Source organism: Ruditapes philippinarum, unplaced genomic scaffold (assembly GCF_026571515.1).
Source record: "Ruditapes philippinarum isolate M1 unplaced genomic scaffold, ASM2657151v2 ctg2021_1_1_1_1, whole genome shotgun sequence".
Classification (NCBI taxonomy): domain Eukaryota; kingdom Metazoa; phylum Mollusca; class Bivalvia; order Venerida; family Veneridae; genus Ruditapes; species Ruditapes philippinarum.
Window position 1 is genome coordinate 66,962 of NW_026854452.1, and position 25,587 is coordinate 92,548.

A 25,587-nucleotide genomic window follows, 5' to 3' on the forward strand; every position below is an offset into this window, starting at 1 on the left:
TAAAGACTTGAAATATTATTGAAAATAGAAGTAAGTTTAGTATCAAATTATGAGTATTATTTGCACAGTTAGTTTATTAATTGGTAATTTTAATGAATTGTAGGTCTTAGCTAATAAATTTAAATTTCGAATATTTCAAATTAATGACAAATAATAGCTTCCGGTAGCGTGCGAAAAAACGAAAATAGAAATTATTAAAAAAGTTACCGGTAAAATATTTCATAATCATATAAAATACATTCATCTAAATTTGATGAAAGATCTTATGTGTTTTTTTTTAATATCTATTGATAAGAACGAACAGTATATGTACTAAACGAATCCGGGTCAGCTCGGCCCTAAAACATACTCGGCCCCCGAGTCAGCTCGGCCCTATTCCAACTCGGCACGGGTCAACCCGGCCCACTTTTAAAAATGGGTAAAGGACATCAAAGGACTCCTATTGTCACATACTATTATTATCAATCAATGTGTATGTTAAAGATGCCGATTAATTAGGTGATAATTATGATTGACTCATTCATTCAAATTTGATTAGTGACCACCTGCAATTAATTAGAAGCTTATGCTATTAAGTAAACATGTTTTTGTTAATATTTTCTTGAAAATTACTTTACAAACAAAATGCATCTAAGGAAACACATTTTTATTATATCTATATTCACAGGCACAAGTATCGGACCTGGGAAGAAAAAATATGAAGTTATTTTATCAATCTGTTCATATTTTTTCTTCCCAGGTTCGATAATCGTGCCTGTGTCTATATTAATTTTATCGAATCTGCAACACAAATAAATAACTTTTTTTCTAAATATACTTAATTTCAGCAGAGGTACAATGTATAATTATATAATAATAATAAGATATTTCTTATTATTCATTTACCTTAACAACATGCAAAGCAAAGTAAATACGTTATAGGCCTATATATTTTTGTAAAGTGGGCCGAGTTGACCCGTGCCGAGTTGACCCGTGCCGAGTTGGTATAGGGCCGAGTTGACTCTTTTCCGTACTAAACAGGAATCTGTGTTCCTCTGTTTTTTCTGAAATTGTCTTTTTTTCTGAAAATTTAAATTATTATTTTCTTTCTCTACAATTTGAGGGTTTATAAATGCGTAGTTATTATCATATTAATTCTTTGTAACTATTATCAGCAATGGTACCTAAAGGAATGAACTGAGAAATTTGTTGGAGTAATTTGAAATTCACTGTTTACAGTTATCAATTTTCTGTTTCACTGTTTACATTGTTATGTTTTACTTTTAACAAAATTTGTTCCAATTCTTTAATAATTTTCCATAAATGCACATGACTTTTCATCAGACAATGTGAACTGTAGATAGAGACATGGCAAATCGTCTTTTAGGACATGGCAGCTTGTGAATTGATAAATCATTAAATGACAGTTTGACATTAATTCACAGTCTGTCTTAATTATGGTCTGCCCTGTCCCAAACTATGGTCTTCCTTGTCCCAATTGACAGTCCATCCTGTCACTTGGTCCAACCATTCCCAGTCTGTGATATATTTGAATAAAGCAAAAACCTAAGGCTAGAAGAATCCGGGTCAGGCCTGTAAAATTTTCCACATAACTAGCCTATGTCAGTATGTGTAGGTCTATTTACCCCAAGACACCCCAAGACTACTCTGGGACAGAAAGGTATACAATTTTAGTCCCAGGACTACCCCAACAGCCCAAGACAGTCCCCAAGAAACTTATACAGGGTGTCCGTTTGACCCTTGAAATGACTCTTTGACCCTTCAAATTTCCAAAAAGCCTGATTTGACCCTCAGGATTTTAACTGGAGGGTCAAATTTTGTTAAAATCATGGGGATTGGGCCTTGAAGTCAGTAAAACTTAGTCAAAATGACCCTCAGGATTTCATGGCTAGTGAACACCCTGTTATATATTGTGTATATTGGGAAAGTGTTATTATATACAACAACTAATTATTTATGTGTCATCTTGTTAATTACTGTCTAATATATCAAACATTGTTAATTATGTATGGACTTCTTTCATCACTAAAATATTTATTGATATGCTCTTTAATATAAAAAAAATATTTTGATTAAAATTAACTTTACCAAAACAACAAGACTATGTTAATCTAGTGAAATGTAGGGCAGATGAAATAAAAAAAATCAATATTGTGAAACAAAATATGATCGATTTAATAATCAGGCTTCAAAAATGTGTCACTCATAAAATGACATTGTCGCAGAATTAAACTTGCTGAGTTGCACTACACCCAAATCCCGCATCATTGGCATTATTTCATTGTTCATGTTGTTGTAAACATATTTTGCACAAAAAAGAAAAAATACAGGGAAATTAATGAAGAGAGATTTAATGTGTAAATGTGAAATTCCTCCCGTAAAAAAGGAAAAATAAAGACATATTTACATGTCAGTAAAAGTGTCTTGGGTGGTGTTTGGGTGTCTTGACGTTGTCTTGGGATAGTCTTGGGGTGTCTTGGGGTAAATGGATGGACAGCTAGCCTACAAGTGAAAGATATGCTGCCAATGTCTGAAAATTAAATGACTGAATTTCAAATACATGTATTTTTACTGTCCACTTTCAAAGCTTAACATTTTTGGGCTTGTAAAAACCAAATACTGTAGGGCTAACTAGTAAATATTGCCAACCACTATTCCAAATGGTTCTCTGCAGTCCTAAAACATCATTTTACTTAATGAATTATTACTTCATATTAAATTAAGGGCATCTCTTGTGGAGTGGCTAAGGTTGCAAATTTCCTATCACTTGCTTCTCTCTACTGTGGGCTTGAATCTGTTGGGGATTTTGGATTATTTTGCTTAATTGTATACTTTGTGATTACTTATATTTTGAATGTACATGTATTTATAATTTAGACAAACAGATTAAGTATGGCTGATGATTGGGGAGCTATTGTTGATGAGCAGGAAAAAAATATAACCCAGAAGGTAATACTTTCATATTGAAAATTTCTTTTTTAATTCCATGGGAGCTTTTGCTTTTCTCAATACACAGATAAACAGTGTCATAACTAGCAGACATACAGGTTATTCTTATCAGTTTATATCAATATATGTTTCAAGTAAAGATAACCGGCTACATATCTCTCTGTATAAATCATAAGTAAAATGGCCCACAGGTGAAAAGTTCAACACTTAATTTAAGTACTTAAGTGTCAAAAAATATGTTGAAGTATTCATATTGATATGAAGCAAGGATCACAAGATTTTCATTGGTGTATTACTATAAAAAGTTTGGTAATAAAAAAATAAATCGCAAGAAACTAGCAGTTTAAAAATGGCCTTATGTGTATTGTTATAGCTCTAGTAATATCGATTTTACTCGCAATTCAGGACAGATAACTCCCCAACTTGGTTTTCGTTCAGTATTCCTTGGATATTTACGTAGTTCATATAGGCACCATTTATGGCATATTGTACATTACATTACTGTCATTCCTCACCTTGTTTTGGATAACTTTTGTGGAATTTATCAATTTTGTTAAAATTTTATGAAATGCTTTGAGAATATTGTATAGCCGTGTGTTTAACTTTTAAATCGTATCTATAGTGCCCTCATTACTATGAGAACTGGAAAAAATTTGTACATTTAATCAATATACATTATTATGTAACAAAATGTATCTATACAAAGAAAAAGGTATTGACTGACTGGTAAGTTTTCATTCATTTGTTGTAGGTTGGAGGTTTAAACATCGCAGCTGGCACCTCAGCTAGTAGTGGAGACAAGGCTGAGGGGAGCACTACTGTGACACAACCATCTGACTCCCAGGTTGCATCAGCTAGTGGCGGGGCTACAGGAGGGCCCACAGCAGGGGCTACAGCAGGAGCAGGAGATTCTGCCTCACCTAAAAAGGAGTCAGGAGCTGCAGGAGAAGAGGAGGAATCTAGTATGTTATTAAAGCAAATAAAACCAATTGTGATATCTGATTGATTGATTAATTGATTGGTGATGGATGATTGATAGATTGATTGATTGATTGACAGGTTGATTGATGGACTGACATTGGTTGGTTTGTTGGTTGATTGGCTGGTTGATTGACTGACCAACCGACCGACTGACTGATATTGAAGCATATAACTTGTCAGACATCTTTATATAATATACCCACCAAAGGTAGAAGTGGCACAAAGATTCATGGGATTGATTCCATACAAGTATTTCAATTTACATGTACTTTAGATCGTTTGTATAATCAGCATATAGACTGTATTGATATTTAATGCTAATCAATACCTACATGAACTTTATCTGTGATTTACCATTATCATGCTGATTTGGTATATGTCCTGTTTAAATTAGGAAGCATCAATTTTGAGTTTGAGAGATTTCAGTATCAAAAATATTATAACTTAATCTTGAGCAGTCTTGTTATAAATCCTGATCAGTTTTCACAGACACCAGGCGGGGATACATCTTAAGTCTCAGATAGTGGCATAGGGAACTGAGTATAGCCAATAGCACTGAGGGCAAAATATTTTGAAATGTTTCAGGTGCCTCAAAAGAAGAAGAATCATTGCTAAGGAAACTGCTTCATTCAAAGCTTGTATCAACAAAAGCTGATCTAGAAGTTTTACAGAAAGACCCAAACTCACCCTTGTATTCAGTAAAATCATTTGAAGCCTTAAATCTGTAAGTAATTCCTTGATATCTGCTTTGTTAAACTTTTAGCCCCCTTATTTAGCTTACTAGGAATGAAGGTTCAGAATAAGGTATCTAGCCTCAACTTATATCTTTCCCAAAAGTACTGATTATATTTACGTCAAATTTACTGCGAAGAATCCTAGTTTGCCCCTCTTTGCAATTGTCTCATGTGTGGTACCAATTGTACGTTTTTAGTGGCCACAAAGGCTGTTCGTACAAAAAGCATGAATTGCCTTTACATGAACCACGGATCCTCATGATATTTGGCCTATGATGACCTATAAATTAGTCTTTTTAGAAGTTTTCTGAAAGAATATGGTTGAATGCTGGTATGGGCTACCAGAGCTGTAAAAACTAGAAACTGAAAGCAACTTGTTTGCATGACATGAACTAATGGATAGATCAGTACCACTTTTCTTCTCTCTTACATTCTTTTAAACCAATTACGAAATGTTTCATTTTTGATAATTTCACAGAAAACCTGAACTGTTAAAAGGGGTGTATGAGATGGGATTCAATGCACCATCAAAAATACAAGAGACAGCTTTACCAACATTACTTGCAGACCCGTAAGTATATATTGATCAGTATATCTGATGAATATTGTGCATGACTATTTTACGTGCCACTAAATAATTTATATTGAAAAAAAAAGTAATTTCAATTCATGGCATAAAGAAATGACTCTTTATAGAGTCTAGGATTTAAACTTGAATTACTGTTGATTGCATAGGGTTCGCGTTAGTGTCAAACTTCTGACATCATGTTCTTAAGGTGTGCCTTTTTCCTGCGCTTTGATAGGAACACTCTGAAGTTGCTCAATTTTACTAATGTGTTGCCAGTTACAATTGGCATTATTATAAAAACGTTATACAAGTTACTGAGAATATAGCCTTGCTGACATTAATATAACTCTGGCTAGCGAGTCAAGTCATATTTATTTCATTCAGTCAACATTCTCCCGTATATCGCTAGTGATTTTTCACCTTATATAATAAAAGCCTATAAAAGGCCTCTTCCCAATGGAAATTTAATTGAAAAGTTATCCAGTTTTTTCGAAAATTTGTACTTACTGTAATACACAAGCTTTTTGTCTTCCCAAATTTGTAATTTTAACCATAATTCTTCCCAAAATCAAGAGGCTAAAGCCTCTGTCCAATAAGTGAGTGAAAAACTGATTCCGTAAGCAACTTGTATAACTAATAGTACATGTATGTAATTATTAGTAGATTGATACCAGTAAATAATATATATAATTCATCATTACCCAAACTTCATGAATTTTTTTTTCAGACCAACCAACATGATAGCTCAAAGTCAGAGTGGTACGGGAAAAACAGCTGCGTTTGTGTTGACCATGTTGAGTAGAGTAGATCCCAATTTCCCACATACACAGGTAATCACACTTTACCCATTGAGTTTCTTATGCATACCACTTTTACTATGAAAATCTGTGAAATCCTATGTCTGTCAGATTTCGTTATTTTCTAATATATGTTGAAATTATATGGCAAAGAGCTTTAAATTAATATTTACAGATTAAACTAAAATAAAGATTTAATATAGATTGTAAATTTTAGAGATATTCCTTTTCGGGAATTATTTCTTTTCAATACAATTGGGAATATATTTTTTTTTGTTCACAAAATAAAGCAATTGCAGGGAAAAAAATGAGTGGCTACAGTATGCAAATTTTTGCTTATTATTGGTACCATTTTAACAAAAAATAGGAATTTCTATCAATGGAAATAGGTGTGTTTAATATTTAAACAAAAGGTGTATGTTTCATTGTCAAGGAGTTAATACAGAGTGATATAATATTATTTCAGTGTTTATGTTTGGCCCCGACATATGAGCTAGCTCTTCAAATAGGAGATGTCACAGAAAGAATGGCTAAACATATGAAAAATGTCAAGATTGGCTATGCTGTGAAGGGTGAAAGAAGTAAGTTTTAAGTTGTGTTCATAGTAATATTTGTAGCAAATAGTATCTTAAAAACAGACTGATCACAAATGTTAAATTAACCTTAAATGTTCCAGCATTGATGGATAGATCGAATGGGTAGTATCATTTGTCTGATCACAAACAGCTCTAATCTTTGACATGTACCATTGAACATAATGGATGACCAGAGATATGATATTTATAAGCAAAACAGTTATACACTTGCACTTACTTAAAATGAAGAAAACTGGCATTTGATTCTAAGTTTTATTAGGGTAATAATTTACCATGACTGTGATGAAAGTTGAAGGTTTATCAGTGACTATTCTAGGAGGGGTGATGGGGGGATTCACCCATATTTATGAGAATTCCCCCCTATTTTTTCAGAGGCAGGGGGAAAATTTTACATAGAGAAAGAAGGAAAAAAATCAACAAATGTAATAAATTCTCACTTTTCGATAAAAATCCCCCCTGTTTTTTGAATCCTAGGATAAACACTGGGTTTATATGAAAATATGCTCAAGTCACATTCACATGAGTAACTGGTGCTGGTGTTTAAAGAGAGAACATGGTTATGAGTCATGTAGGACTGAAACCAACAATCCCTGGATTGAGTGGAAGACCTTTTCAATTATAGGGCTTCATGCCCCTTGATTAACAGCAACAGGGCTTCTCACCCCTTAACAGCAATAGGGCTTCACACCCCTTAACAGTAGTAGGGCTTCGCACCCCTTAACACTAAACAGTAATAGGGCTTTACACCCCTTAATTAACAGTAATATGGCTAAACACCCCTTACCTAATTAACAGTAATAGGACTTCCCACCCCTTTATTAACCAGATTCTTAACATAATGCTTTGTATGACATTTTATCCTATTGCTTGAATTTACAGTTGCAAGAGGACAGAAAAGTTTAGATCACATATTGATAGGAACACCGGGAACAGTGTCAGATTGGTGTACAAAATTCAAAAGTATCGACCCTCGAAAGTTGACAGTGTTTGTCCTAGATGAGGCGGATGTTATGATCGCAACACAAGGCCACCAAGATCAAAGTATTCGCATACAAAGGTATGACTTCCACAAAGTGTTATATATAAATTGTTATTATTAACTTTCACCAAGCTAAATATCTTAAATGAACTTGTCCATCTTTCAATATGGGCAAAACCGTTCATTATTCTTGGGGGGGGGGGATCTAAAATTTTTAACAACTGAATAGCGCAAACCGCAGACCATGATCAGACAGCATGCATGTGCCAGCAGATCTTGCCCTGCACTTCTCACTTTGTAAATAAAGTTGCTAAGTGTTGAACCATGTAAAGTTTTAAAATGACATGCCCATCCAAGGTATATAGTGCATGAACAGATGAAAGTTAAAATAAGGCTATATTTTGACAGAAGTCCTTTCAATTTCATAATTTACTTTGTAGAAAAAAACTGCTGTAATATCCAACAATATTTATCTGTAATGTTCATTTAATAAGAAGATTGGGGCAGTCTTCGTATTTTAGGCATATTTATATCTTATTCTAAACATTTTCAAGTATCAATTGTTGTTCAATCACCATTAGAACAGTCAATCTTTTGAAATATGTAGTCAGTTCAGCTCAACTTGATAGCATAATGTCACTTTAATTGAAAAATGTACAGTTAACTGTACTAAATAAGTTTCAAAATATTTATATTTAAGTTGATATGATAACCCTTATACTCGTAGTACCTTCTGAAAAAAAGCTTATAGTTATTAAGCGTGTCTCTATGCTTGTATGTACCCAAAGTTAATAGCATTAATTGTTCCTGAACAAAATATTTGATTTTCTGTAATGAAAGGGGGTGGGGGGTGACTTCATACATGCCATGCCAGTATTTTACTTCAGTTTACAGATATCATTCTTTAAAGTTAGAACTTTGAATTATGTTTTTTATCACAAATTATTGGAGATATGATGTAATTACTTAAACCATGAGATCGCTCTCTTACATGAACTATATTTAGAGATTATGATAATAGTAACTGTATGAATGACATTCCTGATGATATCATATCTATTTTTAGAATTTAGGTAATTTTATTGCATAAGGTCTTATTCTAGAATCTCATTCAAGTATGAGTATTTGATTTCGGAAAAACCTTTTATTCATCTACTGTGAATTCACTTAATTTTGTTGGTATGAAATTTTGTGGTTTTGTCACAAAGAACATTTTTGTGGGTTCTTAAATATGTGGACTATTTTTCCAAAATGTAAATAATGTAATGCAGAATTATCTTAAAGCAGACAAAATGAAATTTTGTGGGATCTTAAATTCTTGGATTGATCTACATGTACCAACAAAAATAAGTGCCCCACAAATAATAATGATGCTCTATTTATAACAGTTTGAAATTGATATTGATTGCTTAACATTTCCATGACTTAACCTACACAAGTGAGCCCATAACTCTTGAATGAAAGCAGAAGTGACTTTTGATCTGAAACGCTTTCCATATTTTCATTATATTTTTTGGCCAGAAAAGCAAAATCTGTTGAGTGGGAGTTGCAAGGGGGTATAGAAAAACGATTAGAACTATATATTTATTATATTTTTTATTAGCTCCTTTATTTTAAGCCAATGAGTTAAGAATATGAACCTTTGCTATAATACAATAAGAACAACAAAGAAAAGATGTGAAACATATTTACAAGGGTCCTAGGTTGGATTCCATTTATGCTGCTCATTATACCCCCAAAAACGAAGTTTGGGGGGGTATATAGGAGTCACCCGGTGGTCGGTCAGTCGGTCTGTCCAGCGGTCCGTTGCATTTTCCTTGTCCGGAGCATAACTTGAAAACTAATGGTTGTAGTCAATATAACTTCATACAATGGTCAAGCACATTGAGAGGAAGTGCAGTGCACAAGAACCATTACTCCATCTTGACTAATTACAGAGTTATTGCCCTTTGTTACTTTTCCTTGTCCGGAGCATAACTTGAACACTACAGGTTGGAATTCAAAACAACTTCATACAATTGTCAAGCACAATAAGGGGAAGTGCAGTGCACAATGCCCATAACTCTATCTAAAGTAATAACAGAGTTATTGCCCTTTGTTACTTTTCCATTGCATTCTTTTGTTTGGACCATAACTTGAAGACTAATGGTTGGAATTCAATATAACATCATACAATGGTCAAACACAGTTAGAGGAAGTGCAGTGCACAAGAACCATAACTCCATCTTGACTAATTACAGAGTTACTGCCCTTTGTTACTTTTCCTTGTCCAGAGCATTATTTGAAAACTACTGGTTGGAATTCAAAACAATTTCATACAATTGTCAAGCACAATAAGGGGAGGTGCAGTGCACAAGAACCATAACTTCATCTCGACTAATTACAGAGTTATTGCCCTTTGTAATTCCATTGCTTTTTTGTCTGATGCATAACTTGAAGACTAATAGTTGGAATACAATATAATTTCATACAATGGTCAAGCACAGATAGAGGAAGTGCAGTGCACAAGAACCATAACTCCATCTTGACTAATTACAGAGTTAACGCCCTTTGTTAATTTTCCTTGTCCGGACCATTACTTGAAAACTACTGGTTGGAATTCAATACAACTTCATACATTTGTCAAGCACATTAAGAGGAAGTGCAGTGCACAAGAACCATAACACCATTTTGACAAATTACAGAGTTATTGCCCTTTGATACTTTTCCTTGTCCAGAGCATAATTTAAAACGTACTGGTTGGAATTTAAAATAACTTCATACAATGATCAAGCACAATAAGAGGAAGTGCAGTGCACAGAAACTATAACTCTGTCCAGAGTTATTAAAGAGTTATTGCCCTTTGTTACTTTTCCATTGCTTTTTTCTTGTCCAGAGCATAACTTGAAAACTACTAGTTGGATTTCAATACTATTTCTTACAATGGTCAAGTATATTGAGAGGAAGCACAGTGTACAGAAATCATAACTCTTTCTGGACTCATTTAAAAGTTTTTTCCCTTTGTTACTTTTTATTGTCCAGTGCATAACTTGAAAATTAATGGTTGGAATTTATTGAAACTTTATACAATGGTCAAGGGCAGTGAGATGAAGTGCAGTGCACAAGAACCATAACTCTAATTGGACTAATTACAGCTATTGCCCTTTGTTACTTTTTTGTCCTGTGCATAACTTGAAAACTTGTAGTTGGAATTCAATACAACTTCATACAATGGTCAAGTGCAAAGAGAGGAATTGCAGTGTACAATAACCATAACTCCATCTTCAGTATTTATAGAGTAATTGCCCTTTGTTCCTTTTCCTTGTCTTTCTGGACTTATTGCAGAGTAATTCAATAAAACTTCATCAATGGCCAACCACATTGAAAGGAAATACAACATACAAGAACCACAACTATCTTTAATTGCCCACAACCATAACTGTATTTCAATTGTTTTACAAGGTATTCTGTTACTAGTAATATCCTCATTTCCGAAGCAGTCTTGCGGGGGTATTAATCACATTTAGTGATAGTTCTAGTTTTACTCACCCTGTCACATGATATGCTTATTTGTTTACAGACAGTTATCAAAAACGTGCCAGATGTTGTTATTTTCGGCCACATATGACGATGAAGTCATGAAGTTCGCACAAGCAGTGATACCAAATAATCCAGTTGTGATAAAGTTACGACGAGACGAGGAGAGTTTAGATAATATCAGACAATTTTATGTACAGTGTCGCGATCAGGAAGATAAATTCCAGGCATTATCAAACATTTACGGAGCAATATCTATAGGTCAATCAATGATCTTTTGCGCTGTAAGTTCTGTTTTTTGTGTCGTCTGGTACAGAGTAGCAGCAGCATACAGGGATCACCTCTCGAATGTTAGTCCGTCCGCCTGTCTTTCTGAAACAAAACTTGTCCGTAATACTCCACAAAAACCAGTGTTGCAATTTCATAATGATCAGCATCAAGTCTAGTTGTGCATATCGTTTTCCTGTTGAATGATTTATGGCTGAGTTATGGCCCTTGAATAAAGAAAGTGTTTTGGCCTAGTAATGATTTTCATGTCTCCAAAGTAGCTACAACCTGCTACAAAGTACCTGTAGATGTTTTCCGTTAAAAATAGTCAAGAATGCGCAGATTTCAACACTTTTCTTTATTCTCATTCATGGAATAATATATCAATGTGATACAACAATGCGATTCTCTGAAAATAATAAATAAACAAACTAAATACTGATTACAACGCATTTAAAATAAAATACAATAAATTGTCTAAAATAATAATGCTAATACAAATCATAAATATACGATATCACCTTTACGATTATAGACTTAATCTATTAAAATAATATTGTTATTTTATATTTCCGCGAATAATTCCGTTTATAATTTAATTCACGGCAAATATTGTAAAGTTCATCATCATTTAAACAATATTGAATTTACTATTAAAATTCATACATTATTAATAACTTGCTTACCGATTATGATCTACTTTCCATTGGAAAACATCAATAAACAAAACACATCAACAATTTAAGCACTTCCGCCCAAGGCAAAACAACATATCAAAGTAACGGTTAATGACGTCACCGTAAAACAATTTAATGACGTCTTTTTACGGGAAACAAATAAGACGTAACGTTTGGCGGAAATAGTGAAGCTATGTTAAATTGAATGAGTCAAACAATGTTTTAAATAGTAAATACTATCGAAACAATCAAACTATGAAAATTATGTGATTATAATAAATAAATTTACAATTAAGAACTATAATTCTTACACTCCCCACCATGAAACGTTACGATTTCATCTTATACAAACAATAGCTTATTGTAATGTATACCTTTACGATTTAAATAGAACATTCTAGTAGGCAAAGTTTTTAGTTATTGGTCTTATGAATTGTGACATACTAGTTTTGACCACACAGCTTCGGGTATGCCCGTCCCGACCACATTTATAGTTACAACCCTGCCAACGGCCACTGTCCCCTTGGTATGTTTTCCTGAGCCACGAGTACAATATCGCCCTCACGGATATCTCTTTGTGGTCTCAGCCATTTTTGTCGAGATTGTAGGGTAGGTATATATTCCCGAATCCATCGTTTCCAGAATATATCAGCAAGATACTGAGCCTGTCTCCACCTTCTCTTTGCATATGTATCTTCTTTTCTAAAAATGCCACCTGGAATACATGTATTGGACTTTAGTAATAAAATCATGCTTGGAGTTAGAGCTGGGAGGTCTTTTGGGTCATCGCTTACTCGGGTAATGGGTCTATCATTAAGTATTTTTTCAACCTCTGTTACAACAGTAAGAAGTTGTTCATCTGTCAGAAGCTGCTCTTTGACTAACGATCTCAAAATTGCACGTGTCGACCGTATCATCCGTTCCCATATACCGCCCATGTGACTAGCTGACGGAGGGTTAAAGTTCCATTCCATTTCCCGCTGCAACATGTATTGACCAATTTCGGATTGATTCCACTCTCGTATGGACTTGCGTAATTCACAATCTCCACTTACTAGATTGGTTCCGTTGTCACTATATACCTTTTCCGGTAGACCTCTCCGGCTAATAAATCGTTGCAATGCGGCGATAAACGAATCTGTACTCAAACTATGAGTAACTTCTAAATGGACGGCCCTTGATGTTAAACAAGAAAAAATACACCCATATCTCTTTACTTGTGACTTTCCTGATTTTACCATCAAAGGACCAAAAAAGTCTATGCCGATAAATGAGAACGGCGGTTTATCTGGTGTGATTTGCTCATCAAGTAACGGTCCCATTTGTTGCTTACAAAGCGGATTGTTCTTGCGTTTACATGGTACACAATTCCTTACTACCTGCTTGACAGCGCTATGTCCATTTATTATCCAGTATCTTGTTCGTGTAGCTGCTAAAACTTGTTGTACTCCGACGTGACCTTGACTTTCGTGGGAAAAACGTATCATTAAAGTAGTTAAATGATGCCGTTTCGGTAGAATGATTGGACATTTCGTTTCATCGTGGTAAATAATGCGTCCTTTTGTACGTATTAAACCATCTTTAAGTATAGGATTTAATGAAGCTATCGGACTTTCACCTTTAACATTAGTTCCTTTTTGCAAGTTTATTAACTCATCGGCAAAGCATTCCATCTGAACGTATTTTACAACTGCGCTAGAAGATGTCTTTAGTTCAGACAAGGTGAGATTACCTTTTTCAACCACTACATCATGGTGCAGATATCGCTGTTTGCAATAATCCTTGTATCTCAAAAACCATGCCACTGCACTTCTAAGTTTGAACCAATCAGAGTAGTGTTCAATTATCTTCCCAATAGTGTCACAAGTGGTAACGTTAACAGCAATTTCTCTTTTCACCTCAACATCATCTTTTATCACCTCCGGGATAATATTACCTGAATACTTAGGCCAGTGTTCCCTACCTATACCATGAAATGTTGGTCCATGTTGCCAAACATCTAATTTGTCTGTTTCAGAAACGTTGTATACATTTGTTTCTGGATGATGCGGCGTATACCAAACACGCATTTTCTCTGGTACCATGTGATCTACATCCGATGAATATCCATTTGCAATGTAACCATTTACAGTAGTTCTGTACATATCATGCAAATAATGGTCACTTGACAACTTGCACTTCAACTGCTGTAATCTGTCTTGAGCAAGCGGTATATTATTTACGAATGATGAATTTCTATCACGCCAAGGAAGACCAAGCTTGTAATGACCATCCTCGCGAGTTAAAGTTGACTCCATGAATTTCATTGCACTTTTATCTTCTACAGACATGCAGCTCTTAACTTGTGATTTATCATTAAAGTCAGTTGTCCACAAACGCTCAATTTGTTGCTGTAACAACATGTCACGTGACTCAAAGAAATTTATGTTAATATCGTTGGATTCTTGCGTAGTTGGAACTGGACCGCGTATAGCCCATCCAAGACGAGTGCGTATCGCGTACGGTTCATCGCTATTTCCGAATTTCACTTCTAGCGGTATATGTGCAACAGGTGAATCCGTCCCTATTAACATCATAACGTCATTAGTGTCTATATCTGGAATATTTATACCGGATAAGTACGGTAAGTTTCGGATATCTGCATATTTAGCTGCAGATCGAGTTGATATCGGTAATGACTTTACTGACCAGACTTTTCTTAGGGTAATACTTTCATTTCCATCGATAGGTTGAATATCTAAGTCGGCCTCCTGACCATGTATAATACCTTCACGTGAGTTTGCCGTAGACATCCGGAATGTGACGGGCTTACCGGTTATATTCAGGCTCCGTAACAATCTTTCATCACATAAAGTTTTATCGGCCCCATCATCTAGCAGGGCATATGTCTGACAAGAACTACCGTCCCCACCCCTAACTATTACAGGAATAATACCCAGACAATTTTTTACAGTAGAACCTTCTGTTGCTGCACAGTTACACGACGACTGCACTGCTGTGTGGCCATTATCGGGTTTTACCCAACTATGTAACAAAATGTGGTGTTTTACATTACAATTAGTAACATTACATATTTTTGGTTTTCTACACTTGTTTGTAAAATGTTTACCTTTTAAACAATTGTAACACAATTTAAGTGATCTTACCAGTTTATAACGATCATTGAGACTCATTGACTTGAACTTGTTACACAGTGATAACTCTGCACAGTTACCTGAACAACAAATGCATTTACTACTTTCATGACCGTTTTCTTCAGTATGTGTATTTAGAGTAGTAACCTTTGGTCTATCATTACTGTAATATTTGCCAGAACTGTTTCTGGTTTCTTTCTTGATAAAATCATTGTTTTTACAAAGATCATAGCTATACATGGAGTTAGCGATACGTGATTTTTCGTCTACAAATTTAGACAAATCTGAAAAGCGCGGCACTCTACCTGACTCATTTATATAATGTGCTACTTCTACCCATTTTACCCTTATATGTGTTGGGAGCCGCCTAACAATGCATCTTAAATTTTCTGTATTATCAATATCAGAGGAAAATCCTAACTGAGAAAGTGTAATTTCACATTTCTGCATCTCTAAAGATAATTTAGATAGCCCTTCAACATCGGACGCTTTAATCTGAGCACCATTTACCAAGTTATCAATGTAAGACCTTGCAATTAAATGTGGTCTGCCAAATCTAGACAATAATATTGACCTAGCACGTTTATAACCTTCTTCCGGTTCTAACAAAACACAATCTTCTATACTAGATTTTGCCTTACCTGTACAATACTGAATGAGATAACTTAGCTTTAAATTATTGTCACTTATTCTGCTTTCAATGTTTGTTTCAAAGTTTTTGATAAATTTGCAGTATCCTTCAGGCTTCCCATCAAATGTCAATAGTTCTGGCTTCGGTAAGTTGAATCCTTCATGAAGTGCTGACGCCAATCTTTGAAATGATCTGTCAATGTTCGATGTCTCACTGTCAACTTCCGGTATACACGATCTGTTTATTTCCGGTCTGGGCTGTGTCAAAGTTATATTTCTCACAGAATCTGTACGGTTGTTCACCTGAATATGATTAGTCATATTATTTTGTACGTCAGGCTGAGCATTTTGATTGTTAGATATGACCCCGGTTTCTTCCTGTGTTGTTTCTAACCACACCATTTCTTCTATCTCTGCTTCTTCTAATTCCGACTGCTGATCTAACAACTGTTGTTTCATTTCAAGATCCCGGCGAGTTCGTTCAAGTTCTTGTTTCTTTTTAAGTTGTTTTAATTTGTGTTCTGCTATTAAACGCTTTGCTTTAGCACTTTGTAATTTCCGGCGCGACGAGACTGAAGTACGTGAACTTCCATGGCTGACATTTGACTCTGCGTCATTTTCTAAAGGAATATTTTCTCCATCTTGCGGTCCAATAGCTCCCGCGATCCACTGAGAAAATCTTTCCCTGAATTCTTCAAAGTTCTTTAAACAGCTCTCAAAGTTCGCTTCCAAGTCTGCAACAACTTCCGGTTGCGCGCACAAATCTAAACATTGTAAATGCACTGATTTGAAATGTTCAAAGCGTTCACATAATTTATTCTTCAGTAGTTTAACCTCTTCAATATTATTGTAGGACATCATGCTCTTTTCAAGTTCATTATATAGTTTCGTCAGTTGAGCGCCATTTGCACTTTTTGATCTCTTCACACTGACAAACTCCTGATTCAAAGTTTCAGCACTATTTGTTGACGGCATTTTCGTCACAGCAGAATCGAGAATTGTAAAATCGAGAATTGTAGATGTCTTCCGTTTAAATAGTCAAGAATGCGCAGATTTCAACACTTTTCTTTATTCTCATTCATGGAATAATATATCAATGTGATACAACAATGCGATTCTCTGAAATTAATAAATAAACAAACTAAATACTGATTACAACGCATTTAAATAAAATACAATAAATTGTCTAAAATAATAATGCTAATACAAATCATAAATATACGATATCACCTTTACAATTATAGACTTAATCTATTAAAATAATATTGTTACTTTATATTTCCGCGAATAATTCCGTTTATAATTTAATTCACGGCAAATATTGTAAAGTTCATCATCATTTAAACAATATTGAATTTACTATTAAAATTCATACATTATTAATAACTTGCTTACCGATTATGATCTACATGTACTTTCCATTGGAAAACATCAATAAACAAAACACATCAACAATTTAAGCACTTCCGCCCAAGGCAAAACAACATATCAAAGTAACGGTTAATGACGTCACCGTAAAATATGAAAAACAAGATCAACAAGGAAAGGCGGCGTTCAATGAACGCAACCCCCATATGACCCAGCAACAAGAACCAATGGCAAGGAGCCCAGGCGGACCCCAAACATAAAAAGGACAGGGCAATAACACGTTAATCAATAAATGATAAATAATTTGTAACTGATTAGGAATTCAAAGAAAATAATAATAGGCCCACAGAGGGGAAGGGGACAGGAGACCGGGGGAAGGGGGGGGGGGTTAATCAAAGAAATAAAAACTAGAGGCAATGGGGAAGATACTTACCGTAGACGAGAAAACAACAAGGGACACAAGCAAAAGTGTCACCAAAACAGTATGAAACAACATAGACATACATCTGAGGAACACAGTGGGGCGCCGCCTTGGAACGGTCAGCAGCATAATAATGACTGCTGGGGAGTTTAAACCGGTTAATGGTGCACCAAACCTCGCTCTTAGCCCCACCATGTTCCTATAAACGAGACAGTGTAAATAAAATGAATCCCCGCCAAGTGAAATTCTAACAGTTGTCATGGTTACAAAAGGTTAAATAAGTAAAACACTAAAATGATCATGTAGAAACATATAAAAGTAAACCCAATGACCATAACAAAAGTACTCAATGTCCTAAAGGAATTAATGACGTCTTTTTACGGGAAACAAATAAGACGTAACGTTTGGCGGAAATAGTGAAGCTATGTTAAATTGAATGAGTCAAACAATGTTTTAAATAGTAAATACTATCGAAACAATCAAACTATGAAAATTATGTGATTATAATAAATAAATTTACAATTAAGAACTATAATTCTTACATTAACATTGACATATAAGGAACAAACTGGTCAATCATCCCTCAATACAACTGCTTAATTGGCTATCACTAGGCGACACATGTGATCACCGATCGCTCTTGTTTGCGTTAGGGATCTCTATATATGAGAAAGTTTCACAATTAGATCTGAAATGGATAGTTACTTTGGTATGTTATGTTTCAAGCCCTGCTAATCTCTTTTGATATCATCTTTTTTCTGATATTTTCATTCAAAATACATGATAATAAATTATCAAGATACAAGATATCATTTATTTACGATTTCAGACGAGAAGGACGGCTCATTGGTTATCGGAAAAGATGACAAAAGACGGCCATGCTGTAGCGTTATTATCTGGCGACCTTGAGATTGCTCAGAGGGCGGCCATTATAAATCGGTTCAGGGACGGCAAGGAGAAAGTTCTTATAACAACAAACGTGTCTGCCCGAGGTAGAGATAAATCTTTAGCTCAATTATTTGTAACTTTTACTTTGGTTTATACAGAATTTATTTTAGTCTCATTGTATAGGAAGCTTTTAGACTTAAATACTGAACAATGAGTATAAAGTTTCTTGCTCAAGGAGACAATGACTTGCCTCTGATGGGTTTTAAACCCATGCAACTAGGGGTCATTACTTTTTTTGATAAAACCAATAATCGGCTGCCTAAAATCAGTACTGCCTAAAATGCAAAACCTTAGAAAAATTGAAATGACTAGCCAGGGTCTTTTATGGATTCATTATTAAAACTAAGATGAAATTTACCCCCTTGTTGCTGAGGGGTTACCTGCAAGGGTTGAGATATCAAAATTGCAGCCACCGTTTATCCCTGCGTGATCATAAGAGGCAACTAAATTGCTGGAGTCTATGCATTTCTAAGGTCCAGCTGGTGAAGTGGTTTTGACCACAGGTGTTGCTTAAAGTTTGTTACACCCTAGAGTAGCAAAAATCATATTTACTTTTTCGGTGCCATATGATAACCTTAATTGTGTTGGTGCATCGTAAAAAAGAAATGAAAAAGATGAAAATTTAGATTTGTATCAAATCATTATCATAACTAGATTAAATTTTGAATATCAATCAGACTTTACATGTTTGCAAGCTGGCATATATACAAACAACAAGCTGACCTGGCTCAAGCAGGAATGGACTGATCACTATTGCCACAGTTAAATTACACAATGTACATTGGGCATTGTATTCTTACTCATATATGTACATAGAATTATTCATAAGAATTACATTTGGTTCAGTTTGGAAAGTTGTATACTTTTACTAGGACTGAATTTAATTATGAACAAGAAATTTTGTTGAAATCTTGTCATTATTTCAACGATCATATGGATACATATTACAATGTTGCATGTAACAAATTGCATGTTGGTCATAATGAAAAATCTCTTTAAAATTCAGTTTATTTCTTTTTTTGAAAGTAAAGACTACAAAATGGGATGCAGAGATTGGTAAAATATGCGATTTTGATATATTAAGTATTATTTAGAAAGTTCCTGGACTGACTATTTCTCCATCATTTCCACACAAATTTTGATGAAAATATACAATATGAAAGATAAAATGTTACACTTTTAAATTGTATTATTGAAACAAAATTATATATTACAGAGGTTTATATTTTTGCTCTAAATTATTTTTAAATTATTATATAACTAAATGCAAGAAATAATCTTGACTTTAATAATGTTACATTTGACGTCACGTATAGATTCATACCGCATTAATGCATTGTAAATTTATAAGGAAAAGGCCTTTATAAGCTCAGCTTTCGGACCCAATCTTCTTCAACAATGCATGCCTGTATTGTATATGCTGGTGCTAGGAGGCGTGAGGGATGTTGCACGTATTCATTATCCCTCATGTACAGACTCAATCAAACCAAGTCTGCAATTCTCTTGTAATTTTGTTGTGATTAATGCTTCCGAGGGATCACTTTGTTTCCAGATTTTTTTACTGGTAATATTTGTATACATACTGTGACGTTGTTTGAAGTAAGCGAGGTTTAAACTAAACAGGGTTTATTATTATGTATGCATTTTAGGGTCATTTGATATTGTCGTTAAGAATGACGTTATGCTTACTTCAAGCCTGAGATGCTCTCTAGTACTGTCTTGATTAAATTGAGCTGTGTCACGACAAAACCAACATAATGCGTTTGCGACCAGCATGGATCCAGACCAGCCTGTGCATCCGCGCAGTCTGATCAGGATCCATGCTGTTCACTTACAAACTCTATTACGTATAGAGAAACTGATAGTGAACAGCATGGATCCTGATCAGACTGCGCGGACGCAAATGCATAATGTTGGTTTTGTCATGACGCGGCTCATTTTGCTTTCCAAGTTGGTGAGACTAATACGGCTTAAACAACTTGTGTTTCCAAATCAAACCATAAATACACTTTATTATAAAAGTCATAAAATGTTTGTGAGACCATAGGGTTAAGCAGCTTGTATTTCCAATCCAAACCAAAAATAATCTTATTAAATTTTATAGAGTTGATCATAGTTAAGTATATTGTGATATGCTTGTTGATAATCGCTCGCTGTAAGAGTGGGTCAGTCTTTTTAAAGATTAGGTAGTTTTTATATATCGTAAACAATTTATATCATCATTTGTTGGTCAATCACAATAATAATTCCTTAAAACTTTAGTAAAAACAAATACATCAAATTAATGCATCAAGCAATGCAGATTGATAGAAATTGGCACTATGTTAAGTTTTATAGTAAAAGAATGTCAAGGTTTTGAAATACAAAATATACCCAGTCCGGGAACTTTTTGACTATACATCGTATAAATTATAACCATTCTGACATCAGTTTCTATTGCTTCTTAAAATATCTTTCAGGACAGCATCTTACTTTTGTCACTTTTACAGTTTCTATAAGTGCATTCATTTTAAGACCAATACATAAACTTTTTGGTACTGGTATGTAGGAACCTTGCATGAAAGGTTAAATGCTCAATGGATAAGAGGGATAGGCTAAAACTAGACTTGCATGGTGGGGCATCTGTGGCTTAGGGGTAAATGTTGTTTACTTCAAATCACTTTGTCCTTACACAGCTGTGGGTTCGAATCCCGACAGGGACTTTGGATTCTGTTATTTAAGGAAGTTAGCTAGCTTACCTAACCTAGGTGGTTCTACTGAGGTGCCTATTAGTGCCTGAAATAATGGACAGAGGGGCACCTGAAGTCTTCCTTTACCAGTAAAGCTGGACAGTCACCATATGACCTTTACTGTGTTGATGTGACATAATAACCCAATCAATGATGTGACATAATAACCCAATCAATGATGTGACATAATAACCCAATCAATGATGTGACATAATAACCCAATCAATAAAAAAGAAAGTTGCATAGATATACATATATGATTATGAAGGCTGGCCTGGCTCTATACTTGTAGCAAAGGCTGATCAGGTTTTGTTCCAGCAAGGTAAAACCCAAATGTTAGGTATGGAGTCCTAATCCCAAGCCCACATTCCTTTATGTTTTCATGAAGAACAAAAAAGGTTAAAACCCAAGATTAGGGAAATTTGTTACATAAATTTCAGGAGAACATTGTGATTTCTTATTCTGATTGAATTTTGTATACCCTCCTATTCCCAACAATATAAAGGCTTGTACATGTAGAATATAGTGGTAAAATGGGAACATGTACATTAAAGTGACATTGTGCACATTTTTTCAATGTCGAGCTGAGATAAATTAGTTGGATATTTAAATTGATTTACTATTTTATTGGCAATTGAACAATAATTGATAATCACAAATGTTAATGATTAAAATTTAAAACTGCCTAAAAAGATTTCCCCACTCTTTTTATGAATTGGGCATCACCAATATTTTCTGAAGGATATTTTTCATAGATATTTATGTGAGTCACAGGGGTTATTGGTTACTCAGGTGGTGGTAATTATAAAAATTGAAAACAAATTTGACAAAATGTAAAGTTATTTTAATTTTACCTGACCACTCACAATTTTTACACTTAGATGGGCATTATGTCACTTTTAAAAAAAATCCTGAGGGTGTCAAATCGAGGATGTCTCTAGGTTTAATACTCATTTAGTATTTAGTCATTTTTTTCAGTCTAAAGAATGAATTAGTTAAGTTTATAGTTAAGTTTCTCTTGATTTGCAGTCTGTTCTTTTTTTAGGCATAGGAAGTTTCCATCTTTGTTTACTTTTTCTCTTTTAATTGTAATAATTTTGTAGTTATTCTTGAAAAATTATGGCATTTAAAGAGTAATTTATTGGTACTTTATAAATTACTTGTTGAAGGTTAGACAAGCTTTATATCATAACCTTAGTGCAGTAGTGGGTTAACTTTGTTTGAATTGTAGAAGGAGATAACCAATGACTGTACTAAGATGATGTGGATTACACCTTACATATGGCATTCTGACCTACCAGACTATAAGGATGATCATGTACTTAAATTCAGGAATTCCATCTTAATTCCAATTTGTCTTTTGTTAAACTTTGCAAAAAATTTTATGTCGGCTAGTGGGGATTGAAAATAGCCATGTAATCACTGTGCAGAATCTAGCCATGAAACCACTGTGCAGACCAAGATCATTCAGCACATTCAGGCTGTCTGATATGGTCTGCACTGTTTGCAATTGTGTCAGTTTTTATTTCGAAATACAGAAAAATTGATTTAATTTAAATGATTTCATCTAAATTGAAAGATTGAAAAGTCTGTTTATCATTAATTATTAAAGATACTTATTATTTAGTGTGGTAAGCAAGTTATTGACTCTATACATTGTTTGTAAGTGCTCTCTGGAAAGGAAGCTTTGAGCAATGTCAAAGTATATATATATTTAAGAACTAACATGATATTAATCATAGTTTTTAAGCCATACTATTTGAAGAATATTGAGAGCTATTATGCTCATTCAATAAGGCCTCTTTGTTACGCATTGGTTAAGTTTTTGCATGCAAGTTGGTATCTCTAAGACTGCTGATGGGAATGGGTTGAAGTACTATTTAAGTATTCAAAAGCATAATAGGTCAGTTTCTGAAGCCCATTACTCTTAACATGGAATAGGAGATCCCTGTCCAAGGCCTTGTAACTCTTACATGGATTATGACAGAATTATGGCCCTTTTTGAAATAAGACAATTCTATATCATCCATTCTCTTGTTATACCATCAAGCACTGAGAATAGTCGAGCACGCTGTCCTATTGACAGTTCTTGTTCACCATTGTTTGGAAAATCCCAATGTCCTAAGCAGTTTATGAAGACTCATAAATGTTGTACCACATTGTATTGTTTGAATATATTTATTCTAGGTTTATTGTGATGTCAGTGTGTTTAAGAAGGGTAAGAGTAAAATGTATCAATTCTCTGCAAAAGTTTTCAGTTTGAGCTATAATCATATAATTTTTACATGATAAAGGAATCGATGTGGAGATGGTAACAGTCGTGGTGAACTTTGACCTCCCAATCCTCCAGGAGAGTAAAATGGCTGACTGCGAGACCTACCTACATAGGATAGGACGAACAGGAAGATTTGGCAAAGCTGGTCTTGCAATCAACATGATCGACTCCAACAAATCCCTCCAAGTAATGAAAGCAATAGAAAAACATTTCAGTATGTATTTTGTTTATTTTTATGCAATAAAGACATTTTGCTGTCTTAAATTTGCTGTCTTAAAATTATGTTAACATTTCTGAGATAATTCATCTTTTTTATATGTCCGAAAAAATGTTTTTATGTATGTGGTAGTCTGTCCTTCAGAAAATTAGTGTTTGCTCTGTATCTTTTGAACCGATTGAATGAAATGGAAACTATTTGGTAGAAATGATAACTATAATGAGATGATGTTCATGCATGTAGGTCAAGGTCACACTTAGTGATTATACCCACAATAATGACTATGCCACCAGGTTGAGCCTAGCCGATCTATAGGCATACATTCAAACCAAGCTCCCATTTTGTAGGCAACGCAAAATTATTACTTTGATTTTAGCTCAGTTTTACTACTTTGATTTTGACCTATATTATTACTTTTATAGTTTTACTACTTTGATTTTGACCTATATTATTACTTTTATTTCAACAAAATGTGTTTACTTTGATTTTAACCCAACTTTATTTCTTTGATTTTAACCCAACTTTATTTCTTTTATTTTAACCCAACTTTATTTCTTTGTTTTTCAACCTGATTTTATAACTTTGATTTCAACCGGATTTTAAAACTTTGGGAATCTGATCTTACTCACCATTGACAGTTCCAAATTTAAAGTAAGGTAAGTCCATCGCACAGATTTGGTATGTTAAGTGTTGAACGCAGATACTATATGAATCTTCATGTCGTTAATTTTCTTTAAATTACAGATCGTACAATTCATAAGTTAAATGCAGACGACATCGAAGAAATCGAGAAGATCAGTACCTGAGAACGAGAGTGAGAGCAAAAACTGCGGTCAAAATAGTGTTATAAAATGTACATAATACATCTCGAATCAGCATCGTGTTCACACATTTTGCCTTATCATTTAAACCCATTGCGGAACTCTTGACTTAATAATAATTATAGGATATTGAAATTGGTAGAATGTCGGAATAATTTGAACTTGCTTAGAGTAAGCAGCAAGAGTCTTTTTGCCAAAGTACATTTTTAATGTTGTTACAGAAGCTACAACTTTTAATGACAGTGAACATTAGTGAACTTTTAAGAATTATGTTTAAGGAATTGAAGGAACGTTACTTACACAGTGCTATCTTTTATTTATTATGTCTTGATTTATACTAATTTTTGTATAGAGAAATCTCAGATGATGTCCAGTCTTTTTGTATGTCAGATAAAAAAATTCATACTTAGGGTTTTAATTTGAAAATTTTGTTCTTAAAGAATAAATCAAAGGATAATGGCAGAAATTTTGTATTTGTATCAAAAACAAATAAAGTACAAAAGTTATGATGATGAATGTTCTTTAATAAAGCTTGCCTTTAAATTCAGTAAATACATGTAGTTTGATATTTTATTACGCAATGACCTGAACACATAAGATAGGGATTAGAAATGAAAGTACATGTACATATCACTGTAGAAATTTACAGGAAGTTAAATTTTATTTTTAATGAAGGGATTAATTCTATGATTTATATCCTTATCTGATAACAGCTCATTCGGTATTTTGACAATTTTTTGGAAATGGTGTGAATAAAGAAATTAAAACAACCTTTTGACCTTTAATCATTAGTTTCCTGATATAGGCAAATTCTATCCATGTGACAAGTGCAGATCAAGATCTTTCAGTTCACCAATGCCCCCAGATCATGGTCTGCACTGTTCACTATTCAGTCAGTGCAGTACCTATTTTGATATTTTCCATAATGAAAAAATATTTTCCATAATGAAAAACTATAAATGGCCTCCCTGGCCAAATTG

The 25,587-nt window shown here is 34.1% G+C and overlaps 2 protein-coding genes across 2 annotated transcripts; one reads left to right on the forward strand and one right to left on the reverse strand.

Annotated features, from left to right (window-relative positions):
• Positions 1 to 150: 150 nt before the first annotated feature.
• Positions 151 to 25,356, forward strand: LOC132740169 (ATP-dependent RNA helicase DDX19A-like). Its single transcript, XM_060728022.1, has 12 exons — positions 151 to 209; positions 2,878 to 2,949; positions 3,701 to 3,911; positions 4,516 to 4,654; positions 5,143 to 5,235; positions 5,960 to 6,062; positions 6,496 to 6,610; positions 7,505 to 7,682; positions 11,164 to 11,404; positions 18,447 to 18,609; positions 23,589 to 23,783; positions 24,531 to 25,356. The coding sequence occupies exons 2-12, from the start codon at positions 2,893 to 2,895 to the stop codon at positions 24,590 to 24,592; spliced, it is 1,557 nt and encodes a 518-aa protein (XP_060584005.1). The 5' UTR covers positions 151 to 209; positions 2,878 to 2,892; the 3' UTR covers positions 24,593 to 25,356.
• Positions 12,559 to 17,180, reverse strand: LOC132740165 (uncharacterized). Its single transcript, XM_060728017.1, has 2 exons — positions 15,840 to 17,180; positions 12,559 to 15,278 (listed from the first exon to the last, which is right to left on the reverse strand). The coding sequence occupies exons 1-2, from the start codon at positions 16,801 to 16,803 to the stop codon at positions 12,559 to 12,561; spliced, it is 3,684 nt and encodes a 1,227-aa protein (XP_060584000.1). The 5' UTR covers positions 16,804 to 17,180.
• Positions 25,357 to 25,587: the final 231 nt, after the last annotated feature.